Genomic DNA, 13,418 nt, shown 5'->3' on the forward strand with positions numbered 1-13,418 from the left:
AATACCTAGCTGCCCTTCAAAAGCTGCTGTTGAACTGCCTTATTGAGCTGCTGTAATCCATTTGGTCAAGATAACCCACAGAGCTATTAGGGAGAGAGTTCCAGGATTTTGACCTAGTGATACTGAAGGATGGCAAATGGCTTGGAAGAAAACTAGATGGTGTTCCGATGTATTTGCTCTCCTAGTCCTTCTTGACCCAGGCCGCCTTGCCCAGATTCCATAAATGATTTGTTAAAAAAGAATTCCAAGGAGAGGACCCATTACCTATGGTTGACCAAAATGTTTAAAACATTATTAAATTACAAGAAAAAGAAAAGCTGTTTAGAAGACTGGACAAATTTTTTTTAATGAAAAAAAAGACTAACAGTTAATACAAAGATGAGCAGTTTGGATTCAACTCAAAACATTAAATCTGTTCTGTCCCCACAGATACTGGCAAACCTGCTGAGTTTCTTGGTTTTATTTCAGATCTCCAGCATCCACAGCTCTTTTAACAAAATGAGCATTTGTCTGAAAGAGGAAGTAATGATGGAAAATAAGAAGATGACAGACGATTAGGAGATATAAGGGAGGGTGAACTCCACAGGTTTACAATCGTCAGTTCTGAGCAAATGGTTGGAGTTGCACTTTGGACAATAGCAAGTGCAACTCCTTTAATCAAAAAGGGATATAGGAAACTACAAGCCAGTTAGCTTATAGTTCTTTTATATAGAATCCCTACAGTATGGAAACAGGCCCTTCAGCCCAACAAGCCCACACCAACCCTCCAAAGAGTATCCCACCCAGACCTATTTCGCAAACTTATTGCTGTACATTTACCCCTGACCAATGCACCTACCTTACACATCCCTGAACACTATGGGCAATTTAGCATGGCCAATCCACCTAACCTGCATATCTTTGGATTGTGAGAGGAAACTGGAGCACTCAGAGGAAACCCACGCAGATACGGGGAGAATGTGCAAACTCCACACAGATAGTCACCCTAGGCTGGAATTGAACCTGGGTCCCTGGTGCTGTGAGACAGCAGTATTAGCCTTTGAGCCACCGTGCCGCCACACAGTTGACAAAAGAGCCCTTGCAGTGTGGTAATCCTACCTTTTCTAAAGCGCTCCAAAAGCTTGTGATTTTAAATAAACCTGTGGGTCTATAACTTGATGTTGCGTGGCTCTGACTTTGTCCACCCTGTCCAACACTGGCTTCTCTATATCATGGCTACCTTTTTTGTCTAAAGCTGTAACATTGATTGTAGTGAGGATGAGCTGAAAATGTGTTGCTGGAAAAGCGCAGCAAGTCAGGCAGCATCCAAAGAACAGGAGAATCAACGTTTCGGGCATAAGCCCTTCTTATGCCCGAAACGTCGATTCTCCTGTTCCTTGGATGCTGCCTGACCTGCTGCGCTTTTCCAGCAACACATTTTCAGCTCTGATCTCCAGCATCTGCAGCCCTCACTTTCTCCTGTAGTGAGGATGACACAAGGAGTCCACATTGGAATGAAGATTGATTAGGTGAATGGCAAAGATTTGGCAAATGAACCATTATGTGGGCAAATGTGAGGTTATGAAGTTTGGCAGAAAGAATAGAGGAGCTGAGTATTCTGTTAAATGGCAAAACTGCAGAAAGCAACAAAACAGAGAGATTTCAGATTCTTTGCCTCAGACTCTCAAAAAGCTAGCATTCAAGTTCAGCGGTAATAGGAAAGACAAATGAAATGTTGGCCTTTGCTTCGAAGGGAATGCAGTAAGGAAAATAAGGAAGTCTTAATAAAACTATACAAAACACTGGTCACACCATGGTTGGAATACTGCCAACAATTTTAGATCCCTTATTTAAGGGAAGATAAACTGACATTGGAAGACAGTCCAGAAAACATTCATTCGACAGAGACTAGCTACGGAGGGATTGTCTTATGAGAAGAAATTGAGTCCTGGGCCTGAAATCATCAGAATTTAGAAGAATGAGAGGTGACTTTTTGAAACATACAAGATTCTTAGGAGACTGACAGGATAGAGGCCAATAGGATGTTGCCCCTTGAAGGAGAATTTAGGACCAGAGAACATAATCTCAGAAGAAAGGGTCACCCATATAAAACACTGGCGCTGTGAGGCAGCAGTGCTAACCACTGTGCCACCGTGCCGCCCACAATGTTGCCCCTTGAAGGAGAATTTAGGACCAGAGAACATAATCTCAGAAGAAAGGGTCACCCATATAAAACAGCAATCAAGAGGTACTAAATCTGTGGAATTCTATACTGCAGAGGCTTTTGAGGCTGGTTTGTTAAGTGTATTGAAGCAGAGATAGACTATTTTTAATTGGGAGTTATAGGGTAAAGCAGAGAAATGGAGTTGAGGATAATCAGATCAGCCACGATCTCAATGAAGAGTGGAATAGACTCATTGTGCTGAATGGCTTACTTCTGCTCCTATGTGTTATGGTCTAACTGCTTTTGAGAAGGTAATGATGCATTGCATTCTTGAACTGAGGCACTCAGTGTAAGTAACCATGCTGTTAAGGAGTAAGTTCCAAGATTTTCAGCCTGCAGCAGTCAAGGAATAGCAGTGCAGTTCCAAAGTGTTGACTCTATGTGTTATCATTGTTCTTCTAGGTGCTGGAGGGCATGGGCTTAGAAGGTGCACTTGCAGGATCCTGAGTGAAATGCCAAATCTTGTAGATGGTTTGCACTTCTGACATTGTGAGGTAGTGATGAATGGAGTGAATGTTGCAGATGATGAATGTAGTGTCAGTAAAGCAGGTTGCTTTGTCCTGGATGGTGTCAATTTGAGTATTGTTGGAGCTGCACTCCTCTAGGCAAGTGGGGAGTATTCTATCACAATCCTGGCTTATGCCTCGTAGATGCTGGACAGGATTTGAGGAAGTGTGTGAATGTTACTCAATGCAGAATTCCCAGCTTTCAAACTTGTCACTGCAGTATTTATATGGCGGGTCCAGTTTAGTTCCTGGTCAATGCTAAGCTCAAGGATGTTGATAGATGGGGATTCAGCAATGGCAACACTATTGAATGTCAAGTGGAGATGGTTCGATTCTCTATTTTCGTGACATAGTCATTACTTGGTACTTTATGATGCACATGCTACTTGTGACTTATTAACATAAACCTTGATGATATCTAGGTCTTGCTCCATTTGGAGACAGACTAATTCAGTATCTGAGATTTCACAAGTAGTGCTGAACATAACGCAATCATTAGCAAATGTCCCTACTTCGGATGTTGTGCTAAAGGGAAGACAATTGATGAAAACAGCAAAATATACTTGGACTTTGGACTTTATCCTGAGGAACCTCTGCAGAGATGCAATGGGTGAACTTCAATAACCACAACAATTTTCCGTTGTACTGGGTGTGACTCCAACTGACAAGAAGTTTTGCCTGATTACCTTTGATTTAGGTTTTGTTAGGCCTTCTTGATGCTGTTCGTGGTCAAACACTGCTTCGATGTCAAGGCTAGCCACTGTCACCTCACCCACGGAGTTCAGATGTTTCGTTCCTATTTGAACCAAAGCTATAATGACATCAGGAACTACATCATTAAGTTATTCCATTTCATTTCAAATGAATGGGAGTGGACGAATAGGGCATTAGTTGACCAGATCGGCTTTGTACTGCCTTTGGGGATATATCTAGGCAATGTTCCACATTGCCAGTGTTGTAACTGGACTGAAACTGCTTGATTATAAGCACAGCTAGTTCTGGAGCAGATGTCTTCATTATTTTTACCAAAATATAGACAACCCATAGTCTATTCAGTATCTAGTGCCGTCAGCCATTTCTTGTATCATGTGAATCAAATGAGTGAATGTAAGGAATTTAAGGTAAGGGGCAGAAGGTTTACAGGAGATGTGAGGAAAAATGTTTTCAACCAGGTGATGGTGGAAATCTGGAACTCACTGCCTGTAAGGGTGGTACAGGCAGAAACTCACCTAACATTTAAGAAGTATTTCTTAAATGCCAAGGTATATAGGCTATAGGCCAAGTACTGGAAAACAGAATTAAAATAGTTAGGTAGTTTTTTTGATTGCAGCACATTGAGCTGAAGGGCTTTATTCTGTGCTGTAGATCTCTATGCCATCTTATTGTTCAAGAACTCAAAGGGGACAAAGTTGGATCATTCATGAGGAATGTGCATGTTGTGGCCTGCTAAACACATCTGATTGGTCATAGCAATTGCCTCAAGACTGGGGATGTTAGCTTGAGAGAAGACACTTGTATTAGAGCACCGATCCTACACTGCTTTAGGGATTTCTTTAGGGATTTCTGTACATTATCCATGTCTCCAATTCATGTCCATGAGATTGGTATTGAATTTGAGATATTTTAATCTAATACTGTGTTCCTCAGATGACCAAAGGCTGCTCTGGTAGACTGCAGGTGATGGAGAATTGCTTTGTCAATGTGTGCTGTCTCCGAGAGGAGGCACCCAAGGTACAGGAGTTAATCCTTAATGTTCAACGGCTCACTATGCATCTGGATAGACAGACAACAGTGTTACAGAACGTGAGCAGGCTGGGAGAGTTATGTTGTCTTCCAAATGTTTAATCTAAGACCCATTCCCTCCTATGCATCAAATATTGTTTGGAACTAGGCCTCTGGGCGTGCACGCACACGTGTTGCCTGCATACTGCAGCTCAGCAACAGAGGTTGGGGTGGTATTGATTCTAGACTGGAGGTAATGGAGGTTGAACCTGCTTGTCCAGTCAGTTAAACATGCCAGTGCAAAAATGCATGGATGTCGGGTAGAGGGTTGCAGCGGAAGAAGGGAACAAGTTGGTACAGTGACACAACTTTGCTTGACACCAAATTGCACACACATTGGATATTTTAGATTACATTACAGTGTGGAAACAGGCCCGTTGGCCCAACAAGTCCACACCGACCCGCCGAAGCGCAACCCACCCATACCCCTACATTTTACCCCTATACCTAACACCTAACCCTGCAGGCAATTTAGCATGGCCAATTCACCTGACCTGTGGTGGATCCATTGGTAAGAATCTCAGCTTGCAGCTGGCATGCACCAAGTCCATGATAGTGATGGAATTTTTGCAGAAAACCAAATTTGAGAAGGATGTACCACAGTTCTTGATGATTGACACATGTCAAAGACCTGTTTAGAGTTGAAGAATGCAGTTTGGCAGTTGGTGCTGCTCTCTGCACGTTTCTTGAATTTGTCAGTCTAGTTGGCACTTACTAAGCTTTAAGTAGGTTCTGTGATTTTATTAACTGTGACAGCAATTTATCTTCTAATTCAAATTTTTCTATCTGTAATTACTTTACTTCCTTTATTTCCAGAGTATGTACTTCCCTTTTCAACATTTCCCTATCTGACTTATCAATCCTTTCATTATTTTAACATCAGATCATTCCTTAATCTCCCCATCTCAAGGAGATATAAGCCAAATTTATCCAGTGTATTAACATAGCTAAGTCCTGAGACCTGTCGATCATCTAATGAACAATTGTTGATCTGATGCAGATGCCACATTTTGGAGTATGGACTTTACTGTGTATTATTCCAATAAATGTTCTCCACTGTTCTCTGCATATTCCCATTAAATATTATTTCTGATAGTCCACCATCTGTTTAGTTGATGAGATTACTTGGTAATCAGAAATACAAAAATATTATGTTCAATAAAAACTCGAAGTCAGGTATACACAATGGATCAATTCTGAAATTAGTTTGTCATTAAATTTACATAAATGTATAATTCAGGTATTATGGTAATTTGTGCATACTGAAGCTAAATGGGCATAAGATAGTTTGATTGGAACTCACATCCGGAGGCCTTGCTGTGATCAAATTGTCAACCACATAGAATCATAGAATCATTCAGCATAGAAACAGGCCCTGTGGCGCACTGTGTCTATACTGATCAAGATTTGGAGATGCCGGTGTTAGACTGGGGTGTACAAAGTTAAAATCACACAACACCAGGTTATAGTCCAAAAGGTTTAATTGGAAGTACACTAGCTTTCGGAGCGACGCTCCTTCATCAGGTGATTGTGGAGGGCTCGATCGTAACACAGAATTTATAGCAAAAATTTGCAGCGTGATGTAACTGAAATTATACATTGAAGAATTGATTGTCTGTTAAGCCTTTCATCTGTTAGAATACAGTGATAGTTTCCCGAGAATGCAACTTTAAAAAAAAGGGTTTTGTGATTTACACATGAAAGAAGTGAAACTATCACTGTATTCTAACAGATGAAAGGCTTAACAGACAATCAATTCTTCAATGTATAATTTCAGTTACATCACACTGCAAATTTTTGCTATAAATTCTGTGTTACGATCGAGCCCTCCACAATCGCCTGATGAAGGAGCGTCGCTCCGAAAGCTAGTGTACTTCCAATTAAACCTGTTGGACTATAACCTGGTGTTGTGATTTTTAACTTTATACTGATCAACAAACACTAAACTAGGCAAAAGTGAGGACTGCAGATGCTGGAGATCAGAGTCGAGAGTGTGGTGCTGGAAAAGCACAGCAGGTCAGGCAACATCCGAGAAGCAGGAAAATTGATGTTTCAGGCAAAAGCCCTGCCCGAAAAGTTGATTTTCGTGCTCCTCGGATGCTGCCTGACCTGCTGTGCTTTTCCTGCACCACACTCTAAATACTAAACTGCACTAACCCATTCACTTGCACTTGGACCATAACCTCCAAAATCCTAGTATTTTAAGTGTCATTCAAATGCCTTTTAAATGTTGCGAGAGTACCTGCTTTCAATAGACTCTCTGGCAGCACATTCCATATTTCTACCACTGTCTGAGTGAAAAAGTTGTTTTCTCAAATCTCTTTTAAACCACTTACTCCAATTCTTAAGCTTGTGTTAACTGGTCTTAAACATGTCTGCCATGGGGAAAAGCTTGTCACAATCTATCCTGTCTATGCCTTTCCTAATTTTGTATACCACATTCGGATCCACACTGAGCCTCCACTGCTCCAAGGAAAACACACCCAGCCTATCCAGTCTCACCTCACAACTAAGAGTTTTCATCACAGGCAATATCCTGTGACGGCTCAGTGGTTAGCACTGCTGACTCACAGTGCTAGGGACCCGGGTTCGATTCCAGCTTCTGGCGACTGTGTGGAGTTTGCACAATCTCCCTGTGTGTGTGTGGATTTCCTCCCACAATCCAGAGATGTGCATGTTAGGTAAATTGGCCATGCTAAATTGCCCATAGTTTTCAGGGATGTGTAGGTTAGGTGCATTAGTCAGGGGTAAATGTAGAGTAATGAGAAATGGGTTTGGGTGGGAAACTCTTCGGAGGGTCGATGTGGACTTGTTGGGCCAAAAGGGCCTGTTTCCACACTGTAGGGGTTCTATGATCCCGGTGAATATACGCTCCAATGCCATCATGTCTTTTGATTGTGTGGCGACCAGAATTGCTCATAGTATTCCATCTGTGGTCTAACCAATCATTTTATAAAGTTATAAAGTGACTTCCTTGCTCCTATATTCTAGCCCTGGCTAATGAAGACATGCATCCAGTATTTACACTACATTATGGCATTGACTGCACTTTGAAAGCATTAAATTAAAAATACAAAAGAACTGCAGATGCTGGAAATCAGAAACCAAAACAGAAATTGCTGAAATGCTGCCAGACATGCTGAGTTTTTCCAGCAATTTCTGTTTTTGTTTCAAAAGTATTACCCTGGCATTTTGGGATATTGTAATGCCCTTAAAGGCACTATAGAAACACATTTGTTATTTTACTATTTAATTTAAAATGTCTTACTTAGATAGAAGGACAATGAATTTAGAAACTGGAGAGACATAAGAGGATGTAATAAGTCAGGATCAGTACATAAGAGGCTTGAAAGAGTGGAAATAGATAAAAATGTTAAGATTTAATTTCATCACCACATAATGATTGTTAAATTCTTAGTATCTTTATTTTTCAGAGCAGACCAAGGTCGCCTTCTCAACTACATAATAGAATGGGGGAATTTGACCGAAGAAAAGGTAACATCATATCTCAGAGAAACTCTGGAAGCTGTGCAGTATTTACACCACTGCAGAATAGCTCACCTAGATATAAAGGTTGGTGAGACCAGCTTACTCTAACAAATTCATTTTTTTTGTGGTTTCAGAAAGTTTTTTTTTTACTGACACCACACTGAAATATATTGCAAACATTAAGGATAGTTTACTGTTTTCACTATGACTTTCTGTAACATGCTAAATTTGTGTGTGACACATTGGTTCTCTATTGTGCTGTGTGGTGCAATAGTAGTAGGTAGGTTAACATTTTAACCTTCTAAACCACTTGCTGTGGTCACAGCATGGTAGGATTTTGCATTATGTTTCAAAGTACAGCAGCTCATTCTGAAGCAAGAGTTTTAAGTTTGTATAAGAGAACGTATGAAAGCATTAAGCATAAGTTGGCTGAGCTGAAAATTGGAAAATAAATTAAAAGGCAATGGACGGTCTTTAAAGAACTATTATGTGGCTTACAGCAACTAAACATTCCTTCAGGGTGCTAAACTCAAAAAGGTGAGTCAACCATAGTTGATAAAGTTTAGAATAAGATTGTGTAAAATTAATAGTTTGTATTAATAGCTTATAAAATGGCCAGAAATAGTAATAAATCTGAGAATTGGAAAGCATTACAGTTAAGAAGGACAAAGAAGAAACTGACGAGAGGAAGAATAAGATAATGCAACTAAGCAAAAAGAACAAAAAATGACTTGTGAAAAGTTCTATAGGTACTTTAAAAGGAGACTAATATGAATGTAGGTCCATTAAAAACAGTCAGGAGAATTTATAATGGAAAATAGAGAAATGGCAGAGAGGCTGAATGGTTACTTTGTGTCTGCTTTCACTATTCTGGGAGATTTCTCACAACTACCTAGACATCCAACTGATGAGGGAGAATAAGGAGTTGAAGGAAATGTGTATCAGTAAGAAAGTTGTACTGGAGAAATTACTGGAGGGCTGAAAGTTGATCCCAGAGTGCTGAAGGAATTGGATATAGAAATACAACATAGAACATTACAGTGCAATACAGGTCCTTTGGTTTTCGATGTTGTGCTGCCCTGTGAAACCAATCTGAAGCTCATCTAACCTACACTATTTCATTCACATCCATATGACTATCCAATGACCATTTAAATGCCCGTAAAGTTGGCGCGTCTACAACTGTTGCAGGCAATGTATTAAATGCCCCTATTACTCTCTGAGCTCTCAAACTTCTCTCTAACGAAAACAGCCTCAAATCCCTCAACCTTTGATCGTAAGACCTCCCCCCCCCCTTACCAGGGAACATCCTAGTAAATCTCCCCTGCACCCTTTCCAAAGCTTCCACATCGTCCTATAATGCAGTGACCAAAAGTGCACGCAATACTCCAAGGGTTTTGTACAGCTGCAGCACTCACTATTTAAGAAAGGAGCAAAGGAAAAAGCAAGAAGTGAAAAACCTGTCAATCTTATTGTGGGAAAATGCCAGATTTGATCATAAATGCTAAATAGTCACTTGGATAAAAACAATCTGATTGGGCAGAGTCGGCATGGATTTGAGAATGGAAAATTATGTTTGTCAAATTGGTCAGAGTTTTTGGAGAATGTTGCCAACATGATAAAGCGTAGTGGATAGATGTAGCGTATTTGAATTTTCAGAAGGCTTTTGATAAGCTCCCCCACAAGAGGCTGGTTAGCAAATTAAAGTACACTGTATTGGAAAAAAATGTACATACATGGATTAAGAATTGACTAATGGATAGAAAACAGTAGATGTGAATAGGTCATTCTACATTGACACTGCAAGATTCAGTGTTTGGGCTCAGGCTGTTTGTGATTATATCAATGATTTAAAGTTGGGGTCCAAATGTAATGTTTTGAAATTTGCAGATGATACAAAGCTAAGTGGGAATATTTTGTGAGGGAGATGTAAAATATTTTTAGGAAGATTTGGACAGGCTTACTGATTGGGCAAGAACATGGCAGGTAGAATATAACATGTAAAAATGTGAAGTTATCCACTTTGGTACGAAGAACAGATGTGCAGTGTATTTCTTAAATGGTGAGTAGTTGGAAGTGTAGATATACACCTGGACCTGGGTGTCCTCATCAATAAGTCACTGAAGGTTAACATGCAGGTGCAGCAAAATATTAGGAAGACTAATGGCATGTTAGCCTTTAGTGCAAGAGGAATTGAGTACAGGAGTAATGAAGTTTGGCTTCAATTGTATAGGAGCTTGGTTAAAACATACATGGAGCACTGTGTACAGTTTTGGTCTCCTTATCACAGGAGAGATATCATTGCCATAGAGAGAGTGCAGCAAAGGTTCACCAGACTTGTTCCTGGGATGGTGAGACTCTCCTATGAAGAGATATTGGGCCCAATATCTCTGTAATTCTGAAGAATAATAGGTAATCTCCTCAAAATCTACAAAATATTTAATATTTACAATATTACCCGATTAAGGAGTCTAGAATAACGGATAAAAATGAAGGGAATGCTACTTATGACTGAGAGGAGGAGAATTTCTTTTAACGTAGGTTTGTGAATTTTTGGAATTATGTACCCTAGAGGGCTCTGGAAGGTCAGTTTTTAAGGCTGTCTGAAGTAGCAGTTGATGATTTTTTGATTATCACTGATGTAAGGGGTTAGGGATATTGTGGGTTAAAATGTATTAAAGTGTTCGATCATCCATGATTGTATTAAATGGTGGAATAGGCTAGACAGCCTGCATGATCTATTCCTGCTCCTATGCACTGTTAACCTGGGCCTCATCTTATGTATCTTATTTACTGTATTACACAATCAATCCATTGGGAAGCAGGAAAACAGTAAATGACATAGAAACTGGTCATAGTTAAAAATTATAACTGTTGCAAATGAAATCAAATGTTGTGATAATCATGCTTGTTAATTCAATTCTTTAATGAGATACTGTGGGTTTATTATAGCCAACTTATGTTTGTGAGTTATCGAATACTAATCTATATACGTCTTGATCACTTAAAGCCAGAAAATGTATTGGTGGACCACAGCAAAGCCAAACCACTCATCAAACTTGCTGATTTTGGGGATTCCATGCAGCTAACCACAACATATTATGTTCATCAATTGCTAGGAAGCCCTGAATTTGCAGCTCCAGAAATTATTTTAGGAAATCCTGCCTGTCTTACATCAGATACCTGGAGTGTTGGGGTACTTGCCTATGTCCTTCTTAGTGGTGTGTCTCCTTTTTTGGACGAGAGTGTAGAAGAAACATGTTTGAACATTTGCCGATTGGACTTCAGCTTCCCTGATGACTACTTCACAGGGGTCAGTCAAGCTGCCAAAGATTTTGTTTGCTTCTTACTTCAGGGAGATTCAAGCAAACGTCCCTCGGCTGCAATGTGCCTTTTGGATCCTTGGCTGCAGCCAGGCATCAACAGAGACACTGAAACTCTAAACACGTCGAGATTGACTTCATTCGTTGAACGGCGCAAACACCAGAATGATGTTCGGCCGGTTGGTAGTATAAAGAATTTCTTACAAAGTAGACTCTTGTCAAGAGTGTGAACCTCACTTGGAGATTAATTTACTCATTCTCTTTCATCTGCCAGTCAGGTTGGAGACACTGTCTTCAGCCATTCAACTGCTGACTTGAAATAAAACTGACAGCAAATCAGCTGCTTTAAGTGTCATTGTGTGGAATTGAATGCCAAGGAACTTTGTACAAACAGTACTTGGGATTCATTGCCACCCATGCAATGCAAAGTTGGTGGGGAGAACTGCACAACCAGCTGGATTCTCATTACTTTGACAGTATTTTGTTTTTGATCACAGGAGAACAATTTTCACATATTGCCTGGGAAACTTTAGAGAAGAATCATTGTTGTTATTGTATTTAATTAAACTCGCTGGACTTTGAAACATTTAATTATGTGATTAAAAATTAGCCAACAAAGAACAAAGTTTTTTTGTTAAAATTCTTTCCTCCTTGATTGATTTTAATCAAGACAGTCACTGAAAATGATCTCCAGTGAAATGTCTGATTTTTACTGGTCATAAAGCTTTTCAGTTGCCTCACTGTTGTATTTAAATTATAATCCCTTGCATTTAGCCAGATGTGGCTCAAGTTTTTACTGCTACAAGTCGAACCATGGACCTTTTGCATCTAATAGAAACAAATGTATTGCTCTAATTATATATAAGCCTTACTTGTATAAAGACCGTTATCTGCCTTCAGTCTGTACTTTTAACGCTGGTATGCCATTCTGGATTTTTTTTCCCCAAACTCCCCCAAGTGAAGAGGCAAATGCTGTTTCATTTATGGAGGGTTTTTGGAGTTTCACCTGCCAATCTGATTGCAGAGCAGTTAAGGAGGAATACGTACTGTAAATGCACTCATTGTATTTTATGTTTTACTTCATATCATGTGCAATGTTGTGGCTTTAACATTTTATGCAACTCTATTTATGAAGACTTCTGTTGTATCTGTAATAAATATTAAAAAATAAGCATGTACTCTGTACTGCAAACTACACAGTTGTTTGACTTCTTTATCACACTGACCTTTTGAAAAAGGATTTGACTACTAGGAACTGCATCCCAAGCCAGTCATTGTGGGATATACCCCAAGAATGAACCAAACCTGATATTTTTTAGCTATGCAGTATGTTTATATCAAGCATAAACTAGTACTGTAGGGTCTTGAAAAACAAACCTGTAAGAGAAGGAAAATGGGAACTCAAAACTGGATGTATTGTCACGTCAAACTCTCATTTTTTTAATGTAATGCCTGTTAGTCTCTCTTTTAAGTTTGAAATCTGTTTGTGCATGTATATTTCTTTTGTACAGCATCCATTGTGTTTCTCTAAATATGTGCTGTAAATATATTTTTTCTGTTTATTAAAATTAAACTAATGCAACACAGATTTTATTTTAGTGCATCAGTGTGTCTGCTCCTTGTAGTTCAATAAAATGAAGGCTGTGATTAAATATTGGAAAATAAATGAAACTAGCTGTGCAACATCATAATTTTTAAAATGACTCTTAAAAGGACAAGCATTGATTTGTCTCTTCCACCCACAATTCAAGTAGTGCTGGGTATTCACTCATCTTCATCACTAAAATTGAGAACATTTGATGAGCTGCTTTCCTCTCTTCTAGCCAAGTTAATCAAACTTCTTGTAAGATTTCTCCATCTTAAAGTCTGAACTAGTTTCTTTGTCATCTCCTCTAATGCTCACTCCAAGCTCATTTGTCTACAAGACCTATCTTCTGTTCAATTCGTCCATGCCTATCAGATATCCTAAATTAAGTCGCATTTGCTAGAATTTAACCAATATCCCTCTAAACCCTCCCTATTCTTGTACCTGTCCAGCAGCCTTCACCACTTCCTCTGGCAGCTCATTTCATACATGCACCACCCTCTACGTGAAGAAGTTGCCCCTTAGGTCCC

General features: G+C 39.5%; 1 protein-coding gene across 1 annotated transcript in view; it reads left to right on the top strand.

Moving 5' to 3' along the window:
* Positions 1 to 12,964, top strand: part of LOC122550233 (triple functional domain protein-like) — a 561,659-nt gene extending 548,695 nt beyond the window's left edge. Inside the window, exons 56-57 of the mRNA XM_043690993.1 lie at positions 7,926 to 8,064; positions 10,991 to 12,964. Coding sequence (XP_043546928.1) covers positions 7,926 to 8,064; positions 10,991 to 11,533 — 682 coding nt within the window. The 3' untranslated portion in view covers positions 11,534 to 12,964. The remainder of the gene's footprint in view (positions 1 to 7,925; positions 8,065 to 10,990) is intronic.
* The last annotated feature ends 454 nt before the right edge of the window (positions 12,965 to 13,418 follow it).

The sequence above is a fragment of the Chiloscyllium plagiosum genome, chromosome 5 (assembly GCF_004010195.1).
Source record: "Chiloscyllium plagiosum isolate BGI_BamShark_2017 chromosome 5, ASM401019v2, whole genome shotgun sequence".
Classification (NCBI taxonomy): domain Eukaryota; kingdom Metazoa; phylum Chordata; class Chondrichthyes; order Orectolobiformes; family Hemiscylliidae; genus Chiloscyllium; species Chiloscyllium plagiosum.